Source organism: Pseudochaenichthys georgianus, chromosome 18, assembly GCF_902827115.2.
Source record: "Pseudochaenichthys georgianus chromosome 18, fPseGeo1.2, whole genome shotgun sequence".
Lineage (NCBI taxonomy): Eukaryota > Metazoa > Chordata > Actinopteri > Perciformes > Channichthyidae > Pseudochaenichthys > Pseudochaenichthys georgianus.
In genome coordinates this window covers 2,904,456-2,932,105 of record NC_047520.1, presented here as the reverse complement: position 1 = coordinate 2,932,105, position 27,650 = coordinate 2,904,456, and the positions used below count along the sequence as shown (strand labels likewise).

Below are 27,650 nucleotides of genomic sequence, written 5' to 3'. Positions count from 1 at the left end.
CAGACAGTGGCAGAACTTCAGTGTTAGTATTATTAGATCTCAGTGCTGCGTTTGACACTGTTGACCACAGCATATTACCAGACCGACTGGAAAACTGGGTGGGACTTTCGGAAACAGCTCTAAATTGGTTTGAATCCTACTTAAAGGACAGAAACAACTTTGTTTCTATCGGTAAATACACATCTGAGTTGACAAATATGACATGTGGGGTACCTCAAGGCTCCATCTTGGGGCCTCTTCTCTTTAACATCTACATGCTACCACTGGCTCAGATAATGAAAAACAACAATGTAAACGGTCTGCAGAGTCACAAACCCTCAAAGTGCACCCTGTAGCGAGTAAAACTCTAACACAGAGAAGACCTGTCTGTGCTGCCCCAGAACGCCTCGCTGGACATTTATCTTTTTCCATTGTTTGCTTCCTGGGTTCTGTGACGTGTGAACACCCAGATCTACAACAAATGACCGGAATGGACCAATCCGCGGAGCACCTCCCACACCAGGATCTAACTAACAGGGAGTCCCATTGACTTGCATAGAGCTCCCTGAACGCTGGTAACAAACGAGTTGAAATGCTCTCCGCAGACCCGTTCTCACAGCGTTAGAAACCTTTTTCTTTCTCAATATCAAGCCACACTTTTACTTTTTAGCTCCAACAAGCCGTTTAGGACAGAGAGTGAATACACATACTTTACAGAGATGCTGTGAGAAACCAATGTGAGTTTGGAACATTGCACAATGTAAATCTATTCTAGTCGATCTCAACAATGGAACTATGATCAGTAGAAATGGCCATGACACGGGACCTTTTAGAGGATTTACCTCAGACATTTCACGTTAATGCTTTCTGTCCGGAAATCTACTTCTAAATATAATTGAGCGTTACACAAGCAAAGAGGCAACTTGTCGAAGAAGAGGAGGAATTTCTCACAACAGACGGGACGAATTGCCAATTTCAATGCAGAAGAAAGGCATCTTGGGAAACGTAGTAGCTTATTAACGAAGATGACGTACATTTTAAGTAAAAAACAAAGGAGAAAACCCATTAATATAAGATATAACATGACAGTTTTGAGGTCACAGGATATGTCCGAGACAGCCGGGTCTATCTTCAAAGCCCTCGTTGGCTTTTTCCACATTTCCTGTCTTTTCCCTGTAGAGGAATCATCCGCCATGAGGCTCAAAACAACACAGCTTTTATCCTGGGATGGATGGTCCTGTCACCACCGTTTATCTTTGTCACTTCCTAATACCCACATCACTTTCCTAATACTCCATTTACTTGTAACCTGTACTGGTCGAGTGACGATAATACTGATAATGTGTTTGAGAAGCACGTGGAATTTGAGCACAAAGCATCTGGTGTTTACAGTGATATTAATATAATAATAATACATTTAATTATATAGCACACTTTTAAAAACAACGTCATCTCACGGTACTTCACAATTTATCTAGTTATCTAAGGAGCATATTGAATACAATATGGTAGTATAAACATATGTTTAAGCAATAGCTCACGACAGGCCGTGGTATATGCTCATTATATCACAGCTAAGGGGCGTGGTTCGGCCCGACGCGAAGCGTGGTATACGCTCAGTATATCACGGCTAAGAACCAATCAGATTGCTTGATTTGACTTGTCCGTTTTATAATAAAAAATAATATACAGTGACGATATCTCTTATTGTTGACCCATCTTCTACCTTTGTCTTTTTCTCAGTTACTGTTTGTACTTACCTGCGAAAAGTAGTGCACTAAAATGAATAAATAATGCCTAATTGTGAGGCAACACGTACAGGCCGGGCGTTCTCTTATAAAATCTAACAATTGTTAATCCTTAGATCTCCATAGTCTATTTCAGTGGTTCTCAAATGGGGGTACGCGGACCCCTAGGGGTACGTTGGAGTACTGCAGGGGGTACGTGAGATTTATTTTATGTTAATGAAAAAAAAGATAAATATACCAATTTTAGGAAAAGTAACGAAGTTTGAGCAGTGTGGGTTTTATATTAACAGACTAGAGTTACACATATTTCAAATATGCAGGTTGCCTCCCTGTCAGAATAACAAAGCTCCTCAGTGAAGCACAAGCCCATGTTTCACTACATTGTACAACTTAAAGATCAGTTCAATGCAACTAATGTCGTCTCAGTGTTATTGCATGATGTTAAAATTGGTTTGCCATGAATTTAGTGATGGATTCTAAACATTTGAAATGTAGCATTTAAGTGTTTCTCAGTTACTGTTGTTGTTTTAATAAATCAGACTCTGATGGTGCAGCGCTGTACTGTACCTCTTTATATAGGCTTTTTGTCCCTAACAAATAGTTTTTGCGCTGATCAGGGGGTACTTGGCTGAGAATCACTGGTCTATTTCATTCGCTGTAATAAAAGTTATCGTTACTTCATTCATACTGGCACATTACAATGTTAATTGCAGGCTCTATTGTATAGTGTTGTCCAATTTGTATTGGTGTTTCAATTGCTATATTTCGATGCATATAGGAGATTGTTTTCCATAGTGAATCAAGTCTGTTTTAATTACAAAAGCGGCTTGTTCGTCTTCTTGCCAAGAGGAATGCCTTGCACAGAGATTGAATTCTTAACATATTGTCTTGTTTAAATACATATACATAAAAACGTATGTCGAACAGGCTTGAAAGCAGATGGTGAAAACATGGCATTTCTTACCTTTGGGTCTCCAAGAAGTCTGCTGCTGATTAATGACTCAGTTACACGTCACCATGTTGGTTCATGTTGAGCTTTCATTCACTAGATAACTCCAATATATCCAGGTTTCTACTGTACTGTATTTGTGTTTCTTACCTGTTCAAATCCACCCAAAGTGAGACGGATCTTTTTCCTTTTAATCTGATTTTAAAGTATTTAAATGTAAAAATGCAGAGAATGCAAACTGAGAAATGTCTGAACTGCTATAAGAAATGTTAGCATGACATTTTGATCGGTCAGGGTTTTAATAATGTACGTATCATTTGCTGCTTTAACAGTGAGTCACTCTTGCAACATATGAGATGATCTATTTTTAGACGCTTCTTATTTATTGCCATTTTACAACACGGAGTTGCCCAATGAAGCGCTATCAACCTCCTTTCCCTCGTCTCTCAAACGTTCCTGTATTTTCTGATTGTTATTCATCGTGCGTACTTGCGCCGTCAATAAAATCCCACTTCTGCAGTTCCCCCTGAGCTGCAGGGAGCCTTTTGGTCTATTTTGGATTGTTGTGTTGACGGTTTTCAGCCTTGTTTCCAGCAGCAGTAGCAGCTATTTCCAGTTCAGAAGTCTCATAAGGCCTGACATCTCCCTCAGGCGGTGGAGCAGACCAAAAACGGAGCGACAAGAGGAAAGAATATTGGACTTAATTTAGCAAAACCTTAAACATTTACAAGTTTAGGATTCGGAAAAGCTTCATAATGTTTAAAAAGATACTAACAGTGATTGTCTGTAGTACCAAAAGTTAACCACATCTATCCCCTTAAATCAGTGTTTCTCAAACCTTTTCATACCAAGGACCACTTAACCAATACAAAAACACTCACGGACCACCTAGCCAGGGGTGCCGCCAGGGATTTTGGGCCCCATGAAAAGATATCACATTGGGCCCCACCACCAGGCACAGGCCACGCCAACCAAGCACAATTGCTGTAACCACACCTCCAGAACCCAACTGACTCATTTATGCTTTAAATAACTCCACCTGTACAGGCTTGCATCTATCTTGTAGTCCAATACTAACTGCACTATATTTACTGACACTGAGCGGTGAACATATATATAAAACACTGTGCAGACTGCATATTTTACTGCAACATTCTGCTGCAGTAGAATTCACTATCTGATATAACACTAACATTCCTGACAATAGACCTCAATAGTCATTTTTTATGGTGCATTTTTAATAACATTTTTGAATGGAACATTCATAAATAAATATACATGACCTCTTAAATTAAAATAAAGTGAACATTAACACTAATATTATCATTTATAACATAAGCAGCAGATTTTCTAATTAAATATACATACCAACTACAAAATAAGCAGGTATTAAAGTGTAAATGGACAACAAAACGGAAATGAAAAGGCCTGATGATGGTACTAAATCAGAGCAAAACTCTCTTGTCTTTCTCTCCTTTCTTTTCTTTTTTGAAAGCCTGACTTTGTTAGTGGTTGATACATTATCCACACGTAAGTACTTGCATCCCTGCCTCACATGCTCTCACTCTGCTAGAAAATGCGGTGCCGCACAGCGTTTGGAGACAGGACCAAACCATTACATGTAAATAGAGGGGGGGTTTGATGCTTTGGATAATTAACTTTTCGAACAAAAAAAGTGAAATGAATCGTAAGTTTAGTGAGTACATTATCAATAATGTTATATTAATGTTAAGTATTGATGATTGATGAAAGGTTACTTAAACATTTTTTCTTAATGTTCTACAATTTTTGGGGCCCCTGTCAGTCACGGGCCCTTAGAATCGTCCTAACTTTTCACCCCCTTACGGCGCCCCTGCACCTAACTCCACAAATATCCAAAAACACATAGTTTTTTACAAATCGCCTGAAAATGGCACAAACAAGTGGCCACATGAAGGTGTTTATTTGGGCTATATCATGCAATCAAAAGTGAAACTTAAGTTCGCTCCATTGAGAAGATATTCCCGCGAGAGTGCAGAAAACTTAAATTAATTAATTTATTTCAAATGTGAAATTTTACCAATATACTCACGGACCACTAGGGGGCGCTCACGGACCACCAGTGGTCCGCGGACCACACTTTGAGAAGCACTGCCTTAAATGAATGTCCACGTTTCTTTATGCATACAGTAGATTAACGCTTACAGATTTATTATTCAGAATATAAGAACGAGTGGGAATCTAAGATCTGAGATATGGGAATAAAACAGATTTTTGACATGTTTTTGGAACAAAGCCTCTTTGAGAATGAGAGGTACTCGACACACGCCCTATTTTGTTGAATTAAAACCCCAAAAGGAAATTGATGCCCTGTGAGGATTTGATGACTGAAGAAGTGCTTTGATATACTTCTTCCCCGGGCCAGATTCCCCAAAGTGTTCTTCAAATATAAGATCAGGTTCTTTGTTCTATCGACTGCGCAGAGTTGATTTAAGGAATAAAGGAGCATCGGGAGAACAGCGTGTCTTTTTAAATTGCAGGAGTCACTCGTTTGTAATTGTGTCTTTTGTTATTTCTTCTTCTTGTGTCGATCACTCCTTTAAATCTCGGTCTGTAATCATGTAATATAGGTTTTAGTGCATGTGAATGGTCTGCAAAGGCTAAATATCCCAGTAACGCTTCTATTGGCTAGCGCTCCAACACATTGTACGTGATGGGCTAAGGGGCGGGACATCTCTAAGCGGTTGACCAATCACAACGGAGCCGGCCAACTAACCAATCAGAGCAGACTGGGCTCTGGTGTCAGACAGAGGGTGAACAGAGGTGCTGCAGCAAGAGACACTACATACTGATATACACCTGAACATCAGCAGGAAAGGACTCTTTAAAGTAGAGACACTACATACTGATATACAGCTGAACATCAGCAGGAGAGGACTCTTTAAAGTAGAGACACTACATACTGATATACACCTGAACATCAGCAGGAGAGGACTCTTTAAAGTAGAGACACTACATACTGATATACAGCTGAACATCAGCAGGAGAGGACTCTTTAAAGTAGAGACACTACATACTGATATACACCTGAACATCAGCAGGAGAGGACTCTTTAAAGTAGAGACACTACATACTGATATACACCTGAACATCAGCAGGAGAGGACTCTTTAAAGTAGAGACACTACATACTGATATACACCTGAACATCAGCAGGAGAGGACTCTTTAAATTAGAGACACTACATCCTGATATACACCTGAACATCAGCAGGAGAGGACTCTTTAAAGTAGACACACTACATGCTGATATACACCTGAACATCAGCAGGAGAGGACTCTTTAAAGTAGAGACACTACATACTGATATACACCTGAACATCAGCAGGAGAGGACTCTTTAAAGTAGACACACTACATGCTGATATACACCTGAACATCAGCAGGAGAGGACTCTTTAAAGTAGAGACACTACACACTGATATACACCTGAACATCAGCAGGAGAGGACTCTTTAAAGTAGACACACTACATGCTGTACTGTAACAGTTTTGTCTCAGACTAAACTTGAATAAAACTTCTTCTTTCAGGAAGTTTTTGAATACTTGCTGAGTTTTAACAACAACAACAAACCGACTCTAAAATAAGAGCAGCGGATGTTTTGAGGAGGGGGGATGAATCCGTCACAGTGATGATGAGCTCGATGATGATGATGGGTGTGGATGTGAACGTCCTGTTTAGAGAAGAGAGAGAGACTTGTTATCGATATCCACGCTGGAATCTTGTTTCGTCTGTCGGCGCTGGCATTTCCTCCTCTCCTTTTCCTACTGTAAAAACAAACGGAGCGAGAGAAACACACTGAAGGATGATGGGAAGAAATAGAGTGCAATGTAAGGGGATATTTTAGCTGGGAAGAGAAGGGAACTTTATTAGCAAAAATAGAAGAACAATTATTTTGATTAACTTTGTTTAATATTTAACACACTTACGGTACGTCCACACAGCAGCTTTAGACAAATCTTCCAACGCTTCCAACGCTTCTCTGCCCGTTGACTTTGAATGGGGATGACGTCACTTTGCCTCGCTTTTCACCAAACTGCATTGTGGGGGAGCGAAGTGAAGATTTCCAGGATTTCCAGGATTCAAAAGTTGAGCAATGGTCAACTTTTGAAGCTGAGCTGGAAGCGCCAGCCAATCAAATCCCGTTTATGCAAATCTGACAGTAGAAGCGTCAGCCAATCAAACACGTTTATGCAAATCTGACATTAGAAGCGCTAGCCAATCAAACCGCGTGTAAGCAGGGAGAACCAGACCGCAGTTCATTTCCTCATATTCCAAACGAGAAATTACGGTAGCAAATCACCCGGTTCTTTACGACCAGAACTATTACTGGGATACAAACCGGAGGAACCAGGCATGGAGGGAGGTGGCAGAGACAGTGGGTGAAACTGGTAGGTTTTCGCCTGTTTGGGAAGTTTATATATATATATATTGCTCGCATAAAATCCCCGGGGTTTTTTGCTTTGTATGTCGGGGGCGGGAGATTCATGTGATTGGTTGTTGGTCGTGTTGCTCGCAAAAAATCCCCAAGCTTTCAGACACGCCCAGCTCCAAGATGTTCAAGATTTTTGAAAAGCTGCTGTGTGGACGTACCGTTAAAGGGAATAAGAATCTTGGCCCACATTGATAGCAAGTAAGGTAGTTAACAATGACAATTGCAGATGAACTAAACACCAATAAAACAAAGCTTATCCTTTTATGATTCAACGACTTAGATATATGTATTTAAAGAATTAGATGGAATATTATCAGACGTCCTTTCAACATCTCCCTTCTTCCTATGACCTGTCTTGTGGCCGTCACTCACCCTGTCTGAACACCATTTAGGAACCAGTAACTCCTTATCTCCTGACTTCTGATGAAAATGAACTGTTGACACATCCACTCTTATCTGCCTGCAGAATAAAGCCTGAAGGTAACTGCTCTTCATCTGCAAGTAACTGTGAGGTTAAGTACAGGACATCATTGTGCACTTTGAGCCACAAGCCATAAAATGTTATCCGAAGACTTTTTAATAGCCGAATATATGATCACTCGGCATGACGACTATCTATCTCGAGCTCAGTCTCCTCTCCTGTGAGTGTGTTTTTGGACACGCTTGATAGTGTTTCAGAACTTGGCTGTACGCTCAGTCACGTAGCAGCCTGAGAAAAAGTGATCCAGGGAACTTTATAGCCAAGAAGGAAGCATTTACTGCGTGTGTGTCGCTAGTCGCTACTAGGCAAGGCAAGGCAAGGCAAGGCAAGGCAAGGCAAGGCAAGGCAAGGCAAGGCAAGGCAAGGCAAGGCAAGGCAAGGCAAGGCAAGGCAAGGCAAGGCAAGGCAAGTTTATTTATATAGCACCTTTCAACACAAGGCAATTCAAGGTGCTTTACAAAAAACGAAAGACATTAAGAAAATGGCATTTAAAATCAGTCATTAAAAAGAAAAGATAATAAAAGAAACATTAAAAGAAAAAATACATGGATACAAGTTACAGTGCAGTTTAAGATGTGAATAGTTCAATTCAAAGCAGCAACAAAAAGAAAAGTCTTTAGTCTGGATTTAAAAGTAGTCAGAGTTGCAGCGGACCTGCAGTTTTCAGTATGCATGTGTGTGTGTGTGTGTGTGTGTGTGTATGTGTGTGTGTGTGTGTGTGTGTGAGTGTGTGTGTGTGTGTGTGTGTGTGTGTGTATGGTTTTGCTTCACGTGTCAAACCCAGATCTGCAGATTAAATGTCTGGTCTGTGAGTGTGAGCAAAGTGGAGGAATGAATCTACTGTTGACACATGATCCCATTTTTTTTTAATTCATTGATCTAACATTAATGAACTTTTCTGTAAATGTGCCAGAGTTAGCAAAGAGGCTATTGTTCACCTGTTGTCCCTGGCAGGGGCGCCGTAAGGGGGTGAAAAGTTAGGCCGATTCTAAGGGCCCGTGACTGACAGGGGCCCAAACTATTTTAGAACATTAAGAAGGAAATGTTTAAGTAACCGATTTGATATCTTTTCATGGGGCCCACAATCCCTGACGCGCCCTGGTCCCTGGATAGATTGTGTATGTCAACCTAAAACACATTTCATTTTAAACAAGCAAATAAAAACATGTAACATACAGTACTGGAAATCTTAAGAAAAAATAAATAAATAAACAAAACTAAATAAGAACATTTTTAAAACAGTGGGTTAAAAGGTGCACAATTTTGGCAGAGTTGATTCCTCACTAAATGTCTGGTCTGAAGACTTTTCTTTTTGTTGCTGCTTTTAATTGAACTATTCATATCTTAAACTGCACTGTAACTTTTATCCATGTATTTTTTCTTTTAATGTTTATTTTATTCGCTTTTCTTTTTAATGACTGATTTTAAATGCCATTTTCTTAATGTCTTTCATTTTTTGTAAAGCACTAAGAATTGCCTTGTGTTGAAAAGTGCTATATAAATAAACTTGCCTTGCCTTGGTCTCTGTGAGTCTCTGGGTGTTTCTCAATGTCGAGGACGCTTCCTTGCTAGGACATGTCCCTCCGAGTCAAGTCCTTCAGAAGCGAGGCAAGAATCCTGCCTAGCCTCGGAAAACGAAGAATGGTGGAACAGGCTAACAGGTGTGCGTCATTTCCAAGGCCCCGCCTTAAATGGAGCGTGATTTCCGCCAACAATTTGGAAATTGGTCCGTGCGCAAAGCATTGTGGGGATTTGAAGACCGTGGAGGATGTGAAGCCTCGAAATTTCTCGCTACGAAGGACGCCTGCCTCGGTAGAATTCCAAGCATCCTGGACATTGGAACAGTCCTTCAGCGAGACTTGATGATGTATCCTTGAAATAGTGACTCTGGAGCATCCTTCCTCGACATTGAGAAACACCCACAGTCTCCATTGTACTTCTTCAGTTAACGAAAAACTATGGTGTAGAGTTGTAAGGATACATTACAGAACATTGAAGCAGATTATCCTTTTTATTCTGAAGGATACGGAGCATAACATCCATTGTACTAAGAGTGCACTCTTGCCTTCATGTTCCTCATTGATTATTCATGACTTTCTCAACAGGTCTGTGCAGGACTCACTTCGCTGCGTGGCGCTATTGTAGAGGACAAACAGAGAATATGATCTGGTTTTCAGTTGGTGTCTCGGCTCATTTACACAAACTGGGTCGAGTGAAACTAAATACACTTAATCCCACACTTCTTAATTATTAGCTTTGTGCTTTTTAACTTGCTTCACAAATTTGACCTATTTTTAAAAGTTCAGTTTTTAGTAACAAAGCTACATATGATCATTTCATTGTATACGATGTAGACTGAAGAAATTCAAATTAGCACAAGCTTAAGCTAAATTAGGGATTTTAACACATTAAATAATCAGTAATATGAATACAACACATAATGGTAAAACACTGACGGTGAACATTTTACTGCATAATAAAAACATTAAGTACTTTAAGATCATTTTGCAGATACTTTTACAGAAGTAAGGTTTTAAATGTAAGTACTTTGACTTCTAGTAGAGTGTGTTCACAGTGTGCTATACATACTTTTACTTAGGTAAAAGATCTTGAGGTCAAAGGGCACTGAGATTTATTTAAAAACCTAAAATGGGTAATTTAAATCTGTGTTTTTTATTTGTCAGTGCATCTATTCTCTGCTCTAACTCACGTTGTAATGAATGAGTGATTTGTCTTGTAGTACACCGTTTAGACTGAAGGGGGCAGTGTAGTCAATAAAGTGCAACCCTGACATGGATATCCTGCTCCAAAAGTGTGTGTGTGTGTGTGTGTGTGGCCTAGCATTACTATCCTTGTGGGGACCTACATCTGTTTACATAGTCCCGTGTGGGGACTCGCCTCCCTTGTGGGGACAAAATGGAGGTCCCCATAAGGGGGAGCATTAATTTTAGGGTGAAGACTTGGTTAGGGTTAGGCATGGGTTGGTTATGGTTAAGGTTAGGTTAGGATACGTCTCCAGGAAATGCATGTACGTCAATGTAATGTCCCCTGAAGTTGTGTGTCTGTGTGTGTGTGTGTGTGTGTGGCATTTTAACTGTGTGTTTTATCGGTGTGTGCTTCTGTTTTATGAGCTCCACATCCTCCTCCTCCTCCTCTGACTGGGTCTCTGTGGACGGAGCCATTGTTTGGGTTACCAAGCCGGTGTTTAGATATCATTAATTCAACATCAGGGTCTTTTCCCTATTAAGGAACCATCGGAGTTCACGGGCATCGCAAAAAAAAACAGAATATCTTGGGGCTCTAAATATAGAAACGATTTTCTTATTCGCCCCTTAATCACCGATGAGAGAGAACGTAATTAACGGGAATGTGTGTGTGAGCATGTCGGGATAAAAGGGTCAAATTCCCATGACTGCAGGAAATTAAGTTTATTTCCAAAGCGCACGGCTCCTCCCATCACACACACACCACCTCCAGGAAAAGTGTGTGTGTCTCGGTGTCTCATCCATCCTGTTTTGAAGCAGACAGTCGGAGTCAGCACACACAGATTTGAGGACATGAGACACACAGCCGTGTAATGTCACTCTTCACATCTTTGAACTGCACATGTATGGCGGCGGTTTACTGGAAGTGAGGAGGATCAAAGATGTGAGGAAGGAACCGGAAAGATGGTGACCGGCGTGTGATATCGGAGAGATGAAGGGAAAAGGACAGGGGTCAAAGGTCAAGACTACTTCTACTGTATAAGCACAATCTACCCTGCTTTTCCTATCAGTTGTGGAACAAGTACTTTAAACTTTAAAATTCAGTGTGGCAAAACAAAGTCAGTTGAAATGTATAAATCACCAATTGTTATTTTAATGTTGTTCTCGTTTTAGTCTTCACCATGGCTTCACAATTAATTGTAATTTAGTCAAAATGGCAAAATCCCGATATCTACTGTCGCAATATTCAAATTGAAGGAAGCACAATATTTGGTAAGAGTGAAATGCCCGTTTTTAAATATATTTGAAGTATTGTGGAGATGAAGAGATATCCTGGCCTACAAATTACATGTTGTGATAATATATATATATATTTTCCAATGATAATGACATAACGATACGAAAATTATCAATCGTGTCGATAGCGTGAATCATATCGTAATTGTAGTATCAGTCGAAAATAATTGCAATTGGGTCTTTAAATCGTGTACTTGCTTTTCTGATTTCTTTAATAATTAAAAGGAAACATCCTATCCTCTTGCAACTCCAAAGAAACAGTACATTCTTACACACATGTATCACCTTAGCATTGATTTAATTAAAAAAAGAAAGGTCCTTGTTAATGAACCAGCGTTTGAAAGCAGAGTTGATAAGTGTGTGTGTGTGTGTGTGTGTGTGTGTGTTGGAATTGACTTTGGTATTAGTAAACCTTCTCCTGCAGCACTCTGTTTGTCTCTCTTGTTAGCGCCCGCTATCATCAGATAATCGGGGTCGTGTAATCTGAACTCCACCAGGGGGTCGTCCGTTTCAGCTGCTGTTGTTTGAGGCGCCACAGCTGGAGTGCTGACAGACTTTTTCCAGGCTTGTTTTGACACACACACACACACACACACACACACACACACACACACACACACACACACACACACACACGCTGATCTCTGCACAGCTGATGAAAGGAATCAGAGTTACAGCCTGGGATTTTCCTGGGATCTTTGGCAACAAAGAGTTAGGACATCGTAAAGAAGTGTGTGTGTGTGTGTGTGGCCTTGTATTACTATCCTTGTGGGGACCTAAATCTGTTTACATAGTCACGTGTGGGGACTCGCCTCCCTTATGGGGACAAATTGGAGGTCCCCATAAGGGGGATCATTAATTTTAGGGTGAAGACTTGGTTAGGATAAGGGTTAGTATAAGTCTCCAGGAAATGCATATAAGTCAATGTAATGTCCCCTGAAGTGATGTATACATGGTGTGTGTGTGTGTGTGTGTGTGTGTGTGTGTGTGTGTGTGATTAACCAACAGCCTATAACGTTAAAGGAGCGTTGAAACAAGTCTAAAGGTCATGTCAGGGTCTTAGTCCTGTTTCTTTAGGATGCATGATGACAGGTTTTTGATGAAATGTCCCCTCAAGGTATTTCACAAAAGAGTGACTGTCATGTGGAAGTTGTGTGCAGAGCGTTTATCAGCTGACAGCGAAACGTAGCTCGACCGCTCTCTCAGCTTCACTGGCTGCTATCATCAGTTACTGCAAAGGCTCTAATGAAGCTAACAGCGAGCTGGAGAACACAGTGAAGCATTTAGCGGCTGCATGGCACATATTTCTATCACGAGAGACAAAGCTGCACAACGCATTACACATACAGGCCTATCTAATCTGATCTCTAATTCTTATTCCACCCACTTTTCAAATGTTTTAAAGTGATGCTTCAAAGAAAAAATGAATCCTGCTTTAAAGTTGTGTTTTTGGTTTTGGATTATCTTCCTAAAAGCCGATGTCTTGAGAGGTTCAGGCGACGGGTAATCCAGTGGATTGGAGGTTGATGCAGATTTGAGGCCGAAGCTGCTTTTTAAAGGCTAGAATATGTTGAAGGTGCGTCTACAGACATTTATTCTCAGTCTTTGTACTCCTCCTTCTGTCCGTCCTTTTTATAGAGCCTTTATCCCTTTGTTTTAATCCTCACCCCAGTCACCTTCCCTCCCTCCTTTCCTCCCTCCCTCCCTACAAACCTTTTGGCCTCCTTTTCTCCTGCCCTCCTCTCCTTCATTCTCATCATCTATTCTCTCCCTTCCAACCTATTCTTCCTTCCTTCCTATCTCCTCTTGTTTCTACTTCCTTATACCTTTCTCTTCTTCCGTCCTTTCCTCTTACTCTCCACTTCCTTCTACCTTCCTTCCTTCCTTCCTTAACATTTTCTTCCACTATACCACTTTTCCTCTGTCTCCTTCTTTCATCTTTCCTCATTTCCTCCCTTCCTTATTCCCATTACTCCATCCCACAATCCTAATGTTCATGTCCCCTATTTCCTTCTTTACCTTGTCTTTCACCCTCTCATCCACTTCCTTTTTTGTCCTCCTTACTTCCTTTTCTTGCTCCCTTTCTCCTTCCTTTCATTCCTCTATCCATCCCTCTTATATTTCCACCTTTCAGATCCTTTCTTCCATTCTTTACAGCATCCCTATACCTCAACGTCTCCCTTCCTAAGTCTTGCACCCTTCCCTTCAACCTTTTCCCACATCTTTCTGCTTCCTTCTCTCCTTTTTCCTTTTCCCTTCTCCTATAACTTTCCCTTCCTTCCCTCTCTCTTGTGTTTATGTTCTCAGCTCCTGGAAGTAAAGCCAGTATGCTCCTCCTCTTCCTCCTCTTCCTCCTCCTCTCCCTTAATCTCCCTCCCTCCCTCTTTCTCTCTAACTCCCCCTCTCACTTACTCCTTTACCTCAGAGCTGCTGCTACTCTCATTCAGCTCAGAGATGCGTTCGAGTGTCTGAACAAAATCTGGATAAACAAGCCTGAGGAATTTGCAACGACTGATTTGAGGGGATTTTAATTTTTAAAGAGGAAGTGACACCCCAACACAGGTACTGTGTGTGTGTGTGTGTGTGTGTGTGTGTGTGTGTGTGTGTGTGTGTGTGTGTGTGTGTGTGTGTGTGTGTGTGTGTGGTGTGTGTGTGTGTGTGTGTGTGTGTGTGTGTGTGTGTGTGTGTGTGTGTGTGTGTGTGTGTGTGTGTGTGTGTGTGTGTGTGTGTGTGTGTGTGTGTGTGTGTGTGTGTGTGTGTGTGTGTGTGTGTGTGTGTTTTTCTTACAGCTGCTATGTGTTGTATTCACTGTCAAAAAGAAGTGAATGGAGGAGGTTTGAAGTGCAAGTCTGAAACTGAGCTCTACAGAAATATAGCCGACAGTGTTCAGGCTGTGCAGAAGAGAATACTTTAGTGACATCAGTGATCTATGCTGCTAAATCTCACTGAATTCAAACCTTTTTGGATCATTTTTTTGCCTAAATCTACAATATAGCAACACGAAAGAAACAATGGTGAGAGTTTTTTTTTTTTTTCGTTTAAAAAAAAAAATGTATTCTACTAAAATCATACAAAACCAAAAACGTATAATTCATACACACAAATGAACAAAATTAGTAGAAGCGGGAGGGCTGAAGCATAGCTTATGGGGAGTAGCCCTCCCGTGCATCATTAGCATCAATATAATAATGGCACTTATTTCGTCAAAAACTTATATAGAAATTAAGGAGTACAAAGAAGTAAAGAAAACTAATGAAAACTGGAAAAAAAAAAAAAAAAAAAAAATTGGGCAAGAAAAAAAGGAAATGCATATATAAGTAATACTGGGAATATCAAATACTTGTTAGCTGGAGTAATCTGCAAATATAATTGTTTTTACTTTAGTTTTGAATTGTTGATGACTAGTAATACTTGAAAGGTCTGGGTTGTTGTTCAAGATACATTTTGAAGTTAGAACACTTAGAAAAGGTTCATTCATTCCCACAAAGTGTTTTCTTGGATGGAAAACGGGATGTATTTGTTTACGTCTGTCTGCAGCAGATGTCCTTTAAAAGCTTTTGGACCTCTTGGTTAAAATAGAAATTGAAATCGTTATTAGGAAAGTTTACGCAGGAATCTTGGATCTCACGCTCCTTAAATGTCACATATCTTGCCAACATGTAGTTTATAAGAGTTGTTTACAGATTAGCGGTTGCTTATACTGAGTGGAAGTAGATCGGGATAGTTGTGATACATTAACGTTTAGGGAAACACTTAATACAAGTCAGAATTTCTTGCTTTTGTTGTTGGAACATGCTTTGAAATCTACCATATATACACTTTGTAAACTGATCTGACATTAAGTTACAGACAGCAGTGTGTGTGTGTGTGTGTGTGTGTGTGTGTGTGTGTGTGTGTGTGTGTGTGTGTGTGTGTGTGTGTGTGTGTGAGATCCCGGAAAACTCTGAGTGTGAGGTTACAAGTTTAGTAGTGACACCGTACTGCTTCTTTAGCTCTGCCAAGTGAACTATTAGTGCTCCCTGCTGTTTACGTGTGTGTGTGTGTGTGTGTGTGTCTGTGTGTGTGTCGTCATTGTTGGGCTGAATGAGTAAGCACCTTTCCACACTAATGCTTTGGAGGCTTAGCGTTGATTTGTTTTTCCTAACGAGGCCAACCGGCTCCTGATTAATAAAAGAAAACAAAACGTGGAGCTGAATGTTGTTCGAGACAATCAGGCAGGAATTAGCACATTATTTATGTGAAAAACTGAAAAAAACATAATGAACTTGAGAAATCACGTTTAAATTAATGTATTGGGAACTTTATCTCGGCCCTATTGTTCTTATTTTCAGGTGTATATCAGTATGTAGTGTCTCTACTTTAAAGAGTCCTCTCCTGCTGATGTCCAGGTGTATATCAGTATGTAGTGTCTCTACTTTAAAGAGTCCTCTCCTGCTGATGTTCAGGTGTATATCAGTATGTAGTGTCTCTACTTTAAAGAGTCCTCTCCTGCTGATGTTCAGGTGTATATCAGCGTGTAGTGTCTCTACTTTAAAGAGTCCTCTCCTGCTGATGTCCAGGTGTATATCAGTATGTAGTGTCTCTACTTTAAAGAGTCCTCTCCTGCTGATGCTCAGGTGTATATCAGTGTGTAGGGTCTCTACTTTAAAGAGTCCTCTCCTGCTGATGTTCAGGTGTATATCAGTATGTAGTGTCTCTACTTTAAAGAGTCCTCTCCTGCTGATGTTCAGGTGTATATCAGTATGTAGTGTCTCTACTTTAAAGAGTCCTCTCCTCTGATGTTCAGGTGTATATCAGTATGTAGTGTCTCTACTTTAAAGAGTCCTCTCCTGCTGATGTTCAGGTGTATATCAGTATGTAGTGTCTCTACTTTAAAGAGTCCTCTCCTGCTGATGTTCAGGAGTATATCAGTATGTAGTGTCTCTACTTTAAAGAGTCCTCTCCTGCTGATGTTTAGGTGTATATCAGTATGTAGTGTCTCTACTTTAAAGAGTCCTCTCCTGCTGATGTTCAGGTGTATATCAGTATGTAGTGTCTCTACTTTAAAGAGTCCTCTCCTGCTGATGTTCAGGTGTATATCAGTATGTGGTGTCTCTACTTTAAAGAGTCCTCTCCTGCTGATGTTCAGGTGTATATCAGTATGTAGTGTCTCTACTGGGACGTGTCTCCATGCTTTAATAGTGCTGCAGCACCTCTTTTCACCCTCTGTCTGACACCAGAGCCCAGTCTGTTCTGATTGGTTAGCTTGCCGGCTCTGTTGGGATTGGTCAACCGCTTAGAGATGTCCCGCCCCTCAGCCTATCACGTACAATGTGTTGGAGCGCTAGCCAATAGAAGCACAAGTGATACAGAGTGATGTCACTATGTGAGTGTTGGAGAGAAACTCACAGGGATCTGAGCCTTTTGAAGACCATTTACATGCACTCAAACGTACATAACACACACTACAGGAAAGGTAAACCCCAAAAATCAGAATAGAGCGCCTCTAAGTAAAACAATAAATGACCAGAAAGCAAAAGAAGACTTTAAGTGCTGATGGGAGAAAGGATAAAGCAGGTCACAGTTTCTGCTCCTGTGGTTTATCTTTACTCTGATGCAGAGTCTGTATAAAGAGCTGAGTGTCAACGTATTGTACGTCACCAACGAAGCAGTAAAAGCCTCCAGGGCAGCGAGAGGAAGGGTTTGGAACTGGGAAAACATGGTGAATGCTGGGAAATCCGTTTCCCCAGAGAACAACGTACTCAGTGTGATGAAGAGATTACAACAGTTCCTTAAGTTTAAGGGTTATTTTTGGACTAAGAAGTGGAGGAATTGTCGTGTTTTATCAGTTTATCACCATTATGAAAAAACGAAATGGTTCCATTGAGTGTTAACTTATTGATGGTGTTAATATGAATAAGGATGCTGTTTATGTCTTTTATTAAACTGTATATATTCTTTGAGAAATATAGATCAATATATAAATTGAAAGTCCTTCAAAATTGCCTCATAAGGACCAAATATTCGACAACCCTGTCTCCTAGAAAATGAATCTTAAACTACTAATTCTTACAGAAGATAGGTTTTATATACATGAATTGTCCCCTTATTTAAATGTATTATCATGATCATGAAGTAATATGTGTAATAAAAGTATTTACCAAGTCCCAAAATGTTTTAAACATCACTTACGCTCATTTATTTTACCTACAATTCAATAAAAGCAACTAAGGCATTACATTACATTAAATGTCGCTTTTATCCAAAGTATTCAGTACTGTGGAAAATCCCCATAGGAGAAATTTGGGGTGAAGTGTCTTGCCCAGGGACAGAACGACATGCTGACTGCAGTGGGACTCGAACTTGCTACCCCCTGATTCCAAGTCCAGCACACTACCCACTGAGCCACAGCCTCCCAGGGCCTGATTTCAAGTTAAAGGCGACAGGACATGTTTACTTTATTATCAGTCTACTGAAACTATAATATTTCTAAAGTGCTTATGTTGCCTAAACAGAAACAAACAAGGGGCTCACGATGCAAACACATCTGTAATGTCAAAGAAAGTCCTGAACGCTTTCAACACCAACGACCCTCAAATCAACCTAATCCAGGCGTTACCTCACACATAATAAGGAAAATGACTATTATATAAATGTTATTTCTGGCAAAGGTTTCCCAGCATCGATAATATCCGTAATGAGCTTCAGATGAAATAATTACTGCTTTTTATAGCTTTTGTTTTAGAGCAGCGTATCAGTCTCTGTCTCATTTGCACTGAACTGAACTTTCGGCACCAGTTCTAAATTGGTTTGAATCCTACTTCATGTACAGAAACAACTTTGTTTTCTATAGGTAAATACACATCAACAAATATGACATGTGGGGTTCCTCAAGGCTCCATCCTGGGGCCTCTTCTCTTTAACCTCTACATGGTACCACTGGCTCAGATAATGAAAAACAACAATAAGTTGTAAAAGGTGAGGGCAAGATGAAAGACTGAGGTTAATAATGAAACGCAAACAAATGAATATTCACGTTAGCCTGATGGAGAGGCGAGGAAGAAATAAACAGAGAGAAGGGAAGGAAATAAGTCGTCGAGGCCGAGAGAGATTTAAAACGGTGAAAAAAGTCAATGGGCTTTTGTGTAGAGGAGATAAGGAGTGGAAGTTAAAAATAGGAACAACATCTGGTAGTACCTTCTTAGTTTATCATCAGATATGAAAGTACACACCACACATGCAAACACTCTTCTTTCTGTTGCACACATTAACACAGTTTCTCACTTAATAATACCATTTTATTTTATACTTTTCTTTATTAAAAGCGGCACAAAGACAACACGGTGCAAGATGAAAGCATGTGTTCTCTGTGAGGTTCAGTTTGTCCCTGATTGTAATTGCTCCTCCGGTAGATATCTTAAACTACCTGTTGTTCTAACTTTAATTTAACAAATGATGCGTGGCATTCCTCTGTCCAGATCTCATCTCAATCCCATTTAGACGATAAGCCATGAATAACATCTGGAAATGGGGAAAAAGAACAAGGCGATGCATTCAATAGAGTCATAGCATTGCACCTGGAAGATTTACCACATCTTGTAGTATTCAACCAAGAAACATCAATACAAACGGACGTCTGTTTTTTATTATACGTGTATAAAACGTACATTTTTAGAAACAATAGCGTCCTTGATTTCATGAAGTAGTTGAACTTGTTTTTGTTCTTCATACCCCATTTCCTCTTTTTTCCTGTATGGTTTGTCTGTCATGTGGTTTGAATTGTTTCCCTTCCTGCTTCGTAGTATAGACTACATCGATAATTGGGCATCCAAAATGGATCGGATCTGTTCCTCGATTGTTGATTGTCTGACAGTCAATGCAAGATGGTCACCAATTTTGGAAAACGAGCCAAATGTGGTCAAATCTTCAACCCTTGTTGTAATCTTCATGACACGGTGTGTTTCCTTGACATTAACACACACTTTATGTTGACATATCCAGTTCAATGTGGAGCCATCTTGGTGATTTACTGTTTTAAATGACAATGTTTCCATATTTTGATTTCACATATCTGCAATATTTCCACCACAAAATGAGCAAAACAAAGAGACCAAACAACACTGTACAAAGCGCATTGTCCACAGTGGAGCAAATCGGGCGTATGAGAGTGACTCAGCGTTTACTGATCCTCAGGACAAATGATTCAACTCCTATAATGTGATCACAGAGTGTGAAAACACAGATACATCCGTTAGAGTCCGTTAGAGTCCTTATGAGTCCGTTAGAGTCCGTTAGTCCTTCAGGGTCCGTGTGAGAAACCGTAACTCTGAGTCAAACATTTCTTTAGGGGGAAATGTTTGATTTTTAGATGATGACAGACATTGACAGATAAATCAATATGACGTGGAGAACACTCATCACATTTAATGTACATGAACGTTTGATGATCTCCATTTGCATGCTAGGGTGAATGAAGTGAAGGTTAAGATGTGGCTTGAGGCTGTTTGTTATGTGAAGATGGATTACGGATATACTTTAAAGTAGGGATGCACGATATTGGTTTTTTGAAACCGATACCGATAACTTCCTGCTTCTCAAGACCGATACCGATAACCGATAATAATATAATATATATATTAAATGTACCTGTAGTTTTTGCACATCTGGTGGTAAAAAGAGACTAGTAGTGAGCAAATGACATGAGCATTACTACTATGAACAAAACTAACCCTGGGGTCGTCTCTGGCAAACTTCTTGCCTTTTTCAAAAGCCTCGTGGATAGGTGAAAGCCCCGGTGCCTTTGCAGCTGGCTTTGGATTCGCCGCTATTTTAGCAGCGCAGGCGTCTTTGTACGCTTTTAACACACCGTCGTAGCGATGGTGACTAATCAGGTTGGAAGTATTATAGCTCGTTGCCTTCTTCCCTCCTCGTGGAACTTCTGCATCTGTTAATACAAATGGCAAGCGAACTATCTAACTCTGAAACTTTGAAATAGTCCCATACTACCGACGACATGTTTGTTTACTGTCCTGGCTTCACGGCCGCACGCCATTTACGTCACAGCCAGGCATGAGTTAGGGAGCGCTGGATTTGTGAAGAACTCCCCTCTTCTTAAACCACTAATACCACAGTACTGGCAAAACGGGAGGAGCCGAGTGAAAAACAAGCGCCCCTCATCCCAATCCACCCACACCGCAGGATTCTTTCTTTTACCCAAAAAATATATTGTATATTATCGGAGCTATTAATACTTGTATCGGGTTTATCGGGATGACGTCATAATTCCTAATATCGGACCGATAATTATCGGGCCGATAATTATCGTGCACCACTACTTTAAAGGCCTGCACACACGTAAAAAGCTTTGCTGAGGTGCTTTCAATGGTTCCTTTAAGGTCAGACTATGACTTTTGAAACTACGTATGTGTCTTTTTACATGAGAAACTGAATTCACAAACACCCGATGGTTACTGGCTAATGTTAGCATGACTTTAGTGAGTCGGTGTTGTCGCCGGTGTTATGACATGTAAACAACGTCTCTTAAGGAATAGCAGTCCATTTGCAACTCACACACGTAGGTCTTATCTGACATTTCTCAAAAACGATTACATGTATTTGCAAGTATCTTAAAGTATATTCATAGGGCTTGTAATGTAATGCACTTGATGGAGTGTCTTGCGTGTTTTTCCTCATCATTGCTGTTAAACAAAACAATAAAGCTTTAAACAATATGAAGATGATGTGCAAATATGCAGATTTTAAACCTTAACTCAAGGTGTCTGCTCTTCTTCAGAAACTCCTCTAGGCTCTGCTCACGTGTTTTAATCGACCGTACAGATTTGATTTGCATCCATTCGTTGGAGCAGTAACTTACATATATGTTCCTTTTTAGGGACTTACAGGAGCCATAGGAAATAAACCCGGGAGCAGAATGATGGATAAAATGTATGAAAACATTTGAGACACAATTGTCATGCTAAAGGAAACAAGAAATCTGACTGATGTGCACTTTGTGTTCACTGTTGATGTGTATATGGATGTGCTGAATAAGGGAAGTGCAGAGGTGGAAAAAGAGATCTGTCCCCAAAGTAGCAAATATCTGCAGAGTCATTTGTTATTCACGTCTGCCTTATTTCCTCGGGGTTAGTTCTGAAGCCGTACGGAGGATCACGTGCTGCTTCGTTGAGTTTCCTGCACGTTGTACTCAGTCTGAAACGTTTCAATCAGGGCTCGATGCCAACGGCAGGAAACGGAGAGATTAGGTCTAAAGCCTGGCGTGAGAGTGCAGAACATGTATTAGACAACACGATATTAACAGTAGTTGAAACGGCAGGAAGCACCTGCAGGATTCTTGGGGAATGTTGGGTATTTTCTAAAAGGTTTACAATGTTCAAGCTATTACTAATCGTGTTAACCTCTTAAGCGCCACGGACTCGCCGAAGGGGCCGAAATCACAACATCTGCGTCTGAGGGCTTCTTAAGATTTAATAAACTATGAATGTTTCATATCTATGTAACGGGGAGAAACTCAGCTAACTGATTTTTTGATTTATTTATTTTTTAAAGCCTCAAATCTAACGCCGAGCCTCTGAATTAGCCACGGGGAAACAAATCTTAAGGCCGTTAGCACAGAACTGTAGCTATACCGATCGATATACTTATTGGATCTGCACAAACGAGCTCAGCTAACATCCTGAGAGTCCACAGGTTATAGACGTATAAGGATCATCACTGAGCGATCGGAACTAGCGACGGGGAAGCAAATACAGCGACGTAGCTTTAGCTAGCAAAACATGGAGATATGCACCTTAGCTGAAAAGTCGTGTTCAATGGCATTAAAACGAGAAAAAACGCGGCTGAAGGTTAATCCAATGTGTCTGTCACTTTGAAACAATTATTAATAAACCATAATTCCATTTTTATGCAAAAATCGGTCCCAAGTAAAGATTTAGGATTGATCTATTTCGGACATTTCTAACCGTCCTAACAACATTTTTACTAATCTAGACAATTATTCGAGTCAACAAATAGGGAATAAAGTATTGTTGGGGAGGAAGGAAGTGAGGAAGAGGAAGAGTAAGTAGAGGAGAGAAGTGGGGGGAAATAAAGATGAAAGGAAGACATTAAGGATAGAAGAATGATGGTAGTGATTAAGGAGAAGGGAACAAAGGTGACGAGGAAGGAAGGGAAAAGAGTGAATGCAGCCCCTCGGCGTCTCGCTGTGTTTTGGATGCAGCCGATTTATTTTCATGCGTCAAATTCCTCAGACTCAATGTGCATGGTTTCTCAATGGGTTTCCACACACACCACACACACACACACACACACACACACACACACACACACACACACACACACACACACACACACACACACACACACACACACACACACACACACACACCACACACACACACACCCCACACACACACACAGCACCACACACACTGAGGAAGTGTTTAGATCCTTAACGTAAGTGCGTTATAGTCCTTCGAAAACACAAAGGTGGAGCATTTGGTTTGTAAAAAAAGTTGGTAAATGGAGATGACTGCAGTATGAATTACCCTAGCGCCCATACAAAGTACATATATATATATATATATATCAACATATTTAAATAAAAGCACTATATTTGACATTTCGACATCCCTTCATGTTTTATTGTCAGAGGTTATAGATTTTTTTTATCTTCACATGTTTCAATTCTAGTATTGTTTATTTCTACACTTTATTTTCTACTTATGTGAAATTGCTTTGTTTTTCTGTTTTTTATACGCAAACATTTCCCGATTTGTCATCAGTCCTCGTATCTATCTTATAGGTGGAACCATCACATGTTAATACTTGGAAACTCATGAAAATGATCAAAATAGTCACCAATTATTTGTATTTAATTTCTTCCAATTGACTCATGGACATTTGAGCTGTATCATTTGGTGCACTTTCATTTCTTACATCAAGATTTGTACACTATTTAAACGTGTTCTTGGGCAGAAATCTTAATTTTTAAAGCAAGTTAAAGTACAATACGTCCCTCTGAAATGTAGTAGAGTAGAAACTAGGTGGCATGGAAAGAAAAGACGCAACTTAAGCCCCTTAAATGTTTACTTACGGTGCTAAAGGGAAACAGTACGTATCCATCATTTGAAGCCTCAGACAAAGTGTGTGTGGCTTCTGTAGCGGGAAAAACGCCTTTTTGATTCAAACAGAATCAAGTCCAGCTCGATTTGACGATTCTCTGGATCTCCTCCAATCTAAACAACTCCGCTGTCTGCAGACTAATGCATCCACTCCTCTGTTTATTAAGAACAGAGTCTTTCTTAAATAGAAATCACTTAGGAAAACATCGGCTAGTTCACACCACGTCCAACTGTCCACTTGGGAGCATTTCAGAATGTTTTACAGGATAGCTCCTTTTCTGTTTATTTGTATCGTATTTTTCGTGTTCAGCAGATTTCACAAGACCCCCCGAGACCTGCCAGTAAACACTGGAGCGTGGGAGCTGCACTTTCTACCCTGTTTCTAAAAGCTTTGGATCTTTTCCCATTGTGTTATTCAGCTGAAAAAGGCCGAGACATATGATCACAATTCTACCAAAAACGTACAGAAACCTTGATTTTTAGAATATTTAATTACACAAGTGTCTACAGTACGTGTGACATTTACATTTTAGCATCAATCAATCAATCAATGACCCTCTGTCCTTAGACCCTCTGTCCTTAGATCCTCTGTCCTTAGACCCTCTGTCCTTAGATCCTCTGTCCTTAGACCCTCTGTCCTCAGACCCTCTGTCCTTAGACCCTCTGTCCTTAGACCCTCTGTCCTTAGACCCTCTGTCCTTAGACCCTCTGTCCTTAGACCCTCTGTCCTTAGACCCTCTGTCCTTAAACCCTCTGTCCTTAAACCCTCTGTCCTTAGACCCTCTGTCCGTAGACCCTCTGTCCTTAGACCCTCTGTCCGTAGACCCTCTGTCCTTAGACCCTCTGTCCGTAGACCCTCTGTCCTTAGACCCTCTGTCCTTAGACCCTCTGTCCTTAAACCCTCTGTCCTTAGACCCTCTGTCCTTAGACCCTCTGTCCTTAGACCCTCACATCGTGCAAGGAAAAACTTCCAGAGAAAACCCACAGTTTAAGGGAACATGGGAGAAACCTCAGGGAGAGCAGCAGAGGAGGGATCCCTCGCCCAGGACGGACAGACGTGCAATAGATGCCGTGTGGAAATCGAAGAGATAATACAGCTTACAGCATAGAGACCGAATGTTAGGAAATGCATGTGTCTGTAATAAGAAGATGAATCCACGAGGATGTCAGCTACAATCCTGTGGGAGCCATCAGGGAAGCAGTGTGATGAGAGTCAGGCAGGACATTTTTAAAGTTGTGGACCTTATCCCATTGTTGTCTTTAGCAAATATAACATGCATGGATGGAAACATGCGTCTAAAGATGGAATTTACTGAAAAAGGCCGTGACATGATCACAATTGTACCGAAAAAGTACTGAAAGCTTGATTTTGTTTAATATTTAATTACACAAGTGTCTACAGCATGTGTGACATTTACATTTTAGCAATTGTTGTTAAAGCTTTGGACCTTAAACCATTGTTTTCTTTAGCAAATAGAACATGCATGGATGGAAACATGCGTCTTTACAGACCATGGCACAATTGTACCGAAAAAGTACCGAAAGCTTGATATTTTTTGAATATTTCATTACATAAGTGTAGTGTAAAGTGTAGGTAGTAGGGGTCTTGAAAGGAGCGTCCACGTCGCGGCCCTGGGAGTATTGACGAGATCGACAAGATCAACTAGATCGACTAGATACTGCTAATCCTATCACCACTACAAGCAACAGTTACAAGCTACAAAACAGCCACAAGCTGCGCGACAAGCCACAAGCTACGCTGGCCGCAAGCTAGTCTCCACAAGCTACGCTACAAGCTACGCTACAAGCTACGCTACAAGCTACGCTGAAAGCTGTAAGTAAGCCACAGAACACCAAGAGAAAACACCATGCCTCGAGATCAGCTGTGGCTGAACCACATCTAATCAAGCCCTGTAACTGACTGCCTTGTGGACACGTTAAGAAGTGTAAAGTGTAAAGGATGTGTGACATTTACATTTTAGCAATTTTTCTTGAAAGCTTTGGACCTTAAACCATTGTACTTTTCAGCTAATAGAACATGAATTGATGTAAACATGTGTCTTTAGATGTCATTAACTGAAAAAGGCCATATGATCACAATTCTACCGAAAAAGTACCGAAACGTTGCTTTTTAGAATATTTCACTACACAAGTGTCTACAGTACGTGTGTCTGACTTAAAAGATGTAATGTCGTATGCACATAAGCTACTCTGTAGAAAGGCCCGAGCTTAAAGAGAACAACGTGAGTACAGTTTTGGACAACAATTAGCGCTTTTTGCTATCCAAGGTTTGAAGAAGGGATGCATTTTGGGTAAATAAAAACAAATAATGTTGAACTATTACAAACCAAGCCAAGGACTAAAACATGATCTTAAAACCAAACAGACAATACAAGAACATAATATATATAAAGTGACGTATACAACAACAAGCATTTCATTGCAATACAAGGCTATTTCGGGGATTTGCAAAGACGTTGGGACACCTGTAAGAGATGTTTGAAAGACGAAGAAAAATCAAATCAAAGCATCCGATCCATTATCCTAAATATTGGTATGTGGCAACTCCAAGAACAATGAATCCAAAATGATAAGAAGGCGTTGAGAAAGACACATACATTATATTGCTTTATACATAAATCCGAATGATACGACTATCAGAGAGGAATACTGGTGAATGAGGAAGGAACCGCGTGTTGAGAAAGATATTAGATTGCTTCATACATGCAGACTAACTATCAACACATGCACGAGAGGAATGATGGTGACGACATGAACTCAAAGCCTCCATCATTACGTCCCACAGTCTGACGTCACATAGAGAGTGGGAACTTGGTGGTCTGTTGATAATGTTTCCTGCTTGTTTCTCCTCTAATGCTCTGGTTTCTGGTTGACTAACGTCTGATAATCATCCCTTTCTCCAGGGGGACCACACGTGGGCCACCATGTTGGGTCAGAGCGTTCGTCTGCAGCCGGTTCCGATCCAGAGTCTGTCGGAGCTGGAGAGAGCCCGGCTGCAGGAAGTGGCTCTGTATCACCTGGAGGAGAGGGACCTGGAATTCAAGATCAGCATCCCCAAAGGTACGGGAACGTTTCCTCACTTCTGGACGTCCTCGTTACATTCTTGGGATTATTTGAAGCCAACGCAGTACTCGCCTACGAACTGTCGGTGCCAGGGCGTTCAGTGCAACACAAAAACGTCCCAACTTGGGATCCATAAAGTACTTCTTATCTTATCTGGAGATCCTTAATGCTGCTTCCCTGGACATCTTCTAGTCTTCATTAAAAACTCACCGGTTCTCCATGACCTTTGACCCCTAAACCATCACAGACCCCTGCTAACCCTAACCCTATTATTTGCCCTTCTTGTTTGTTTTTTTCAAAAACTGATTTTAACCCCGTCTCCTAAATGAACTCGGTCTATTGGCGCGTTCACACCGAGTACTTTTTCCACAATAGTTCATCAGAACTCAGATATATTTGCATTCTGCAGCATCTGATATTTAAGAAGTGTGTTACCTTTGAAATGGCAGAAAGTCTTGTTGCAATTTCCAGATATTAAAAGAGGTCCCTTGAGTTTATTTGGTAATTATCAATAGTAGCAGTTAAGTGAATACTGTTCAAACAATACTTGTGTTTGTGTTTTATATTGATTTCTCTGTTTTATCCTTTCATAAAGGTGAGGACTAAAATGGCGATAGACAAGGGCTGTTTAGAGTAAACAGGGTTTTATTGCCCTGTGGGGGAGGTGTAGGTATGCAGGACAGGGTGCTAGGTGGGGGAAGAGTATATTCTGCTTAAGATCTCTAGCATGTCATGTTTCAGGGAAGTCTACATATCTTGAATAGTATATGTGTGGGTTTAATTACTTTATATTCTGTGTAACCAGAAGTTGGAGATAG

The 27,650-nt window shown here is 40.5% G+C and overlaps 1 protein-coding gene across 1 annotated transcript in view; it reads left to right on the top strand.

The window, feature by feature from the left end:
• The first annotated feature begins 14,378 nt into the window (after positions 1-14,378).
• LOC139435777 (rho GTPase-activating protein 6-like) overlaps positions 14,379-27,650 on the top strand; it is a 34,325-nt gene continuing 21,053 nt past the window's right edge. The window contains exons 1-2 of the mRNA XM_071206629.1: positions 14,379-14,643; positions 26,673-26,829. Coding sequence (XP_071062730.1) covers positions 14,641-14,643; positions 26,673-26,829 — 160 coding nt within the window. The 5' untranslated portion in view covers positions 14,379-14,640. The remainder of the gene's footprint in view (positions 14,644-26,672; positions 26,830-27,650) is intronic.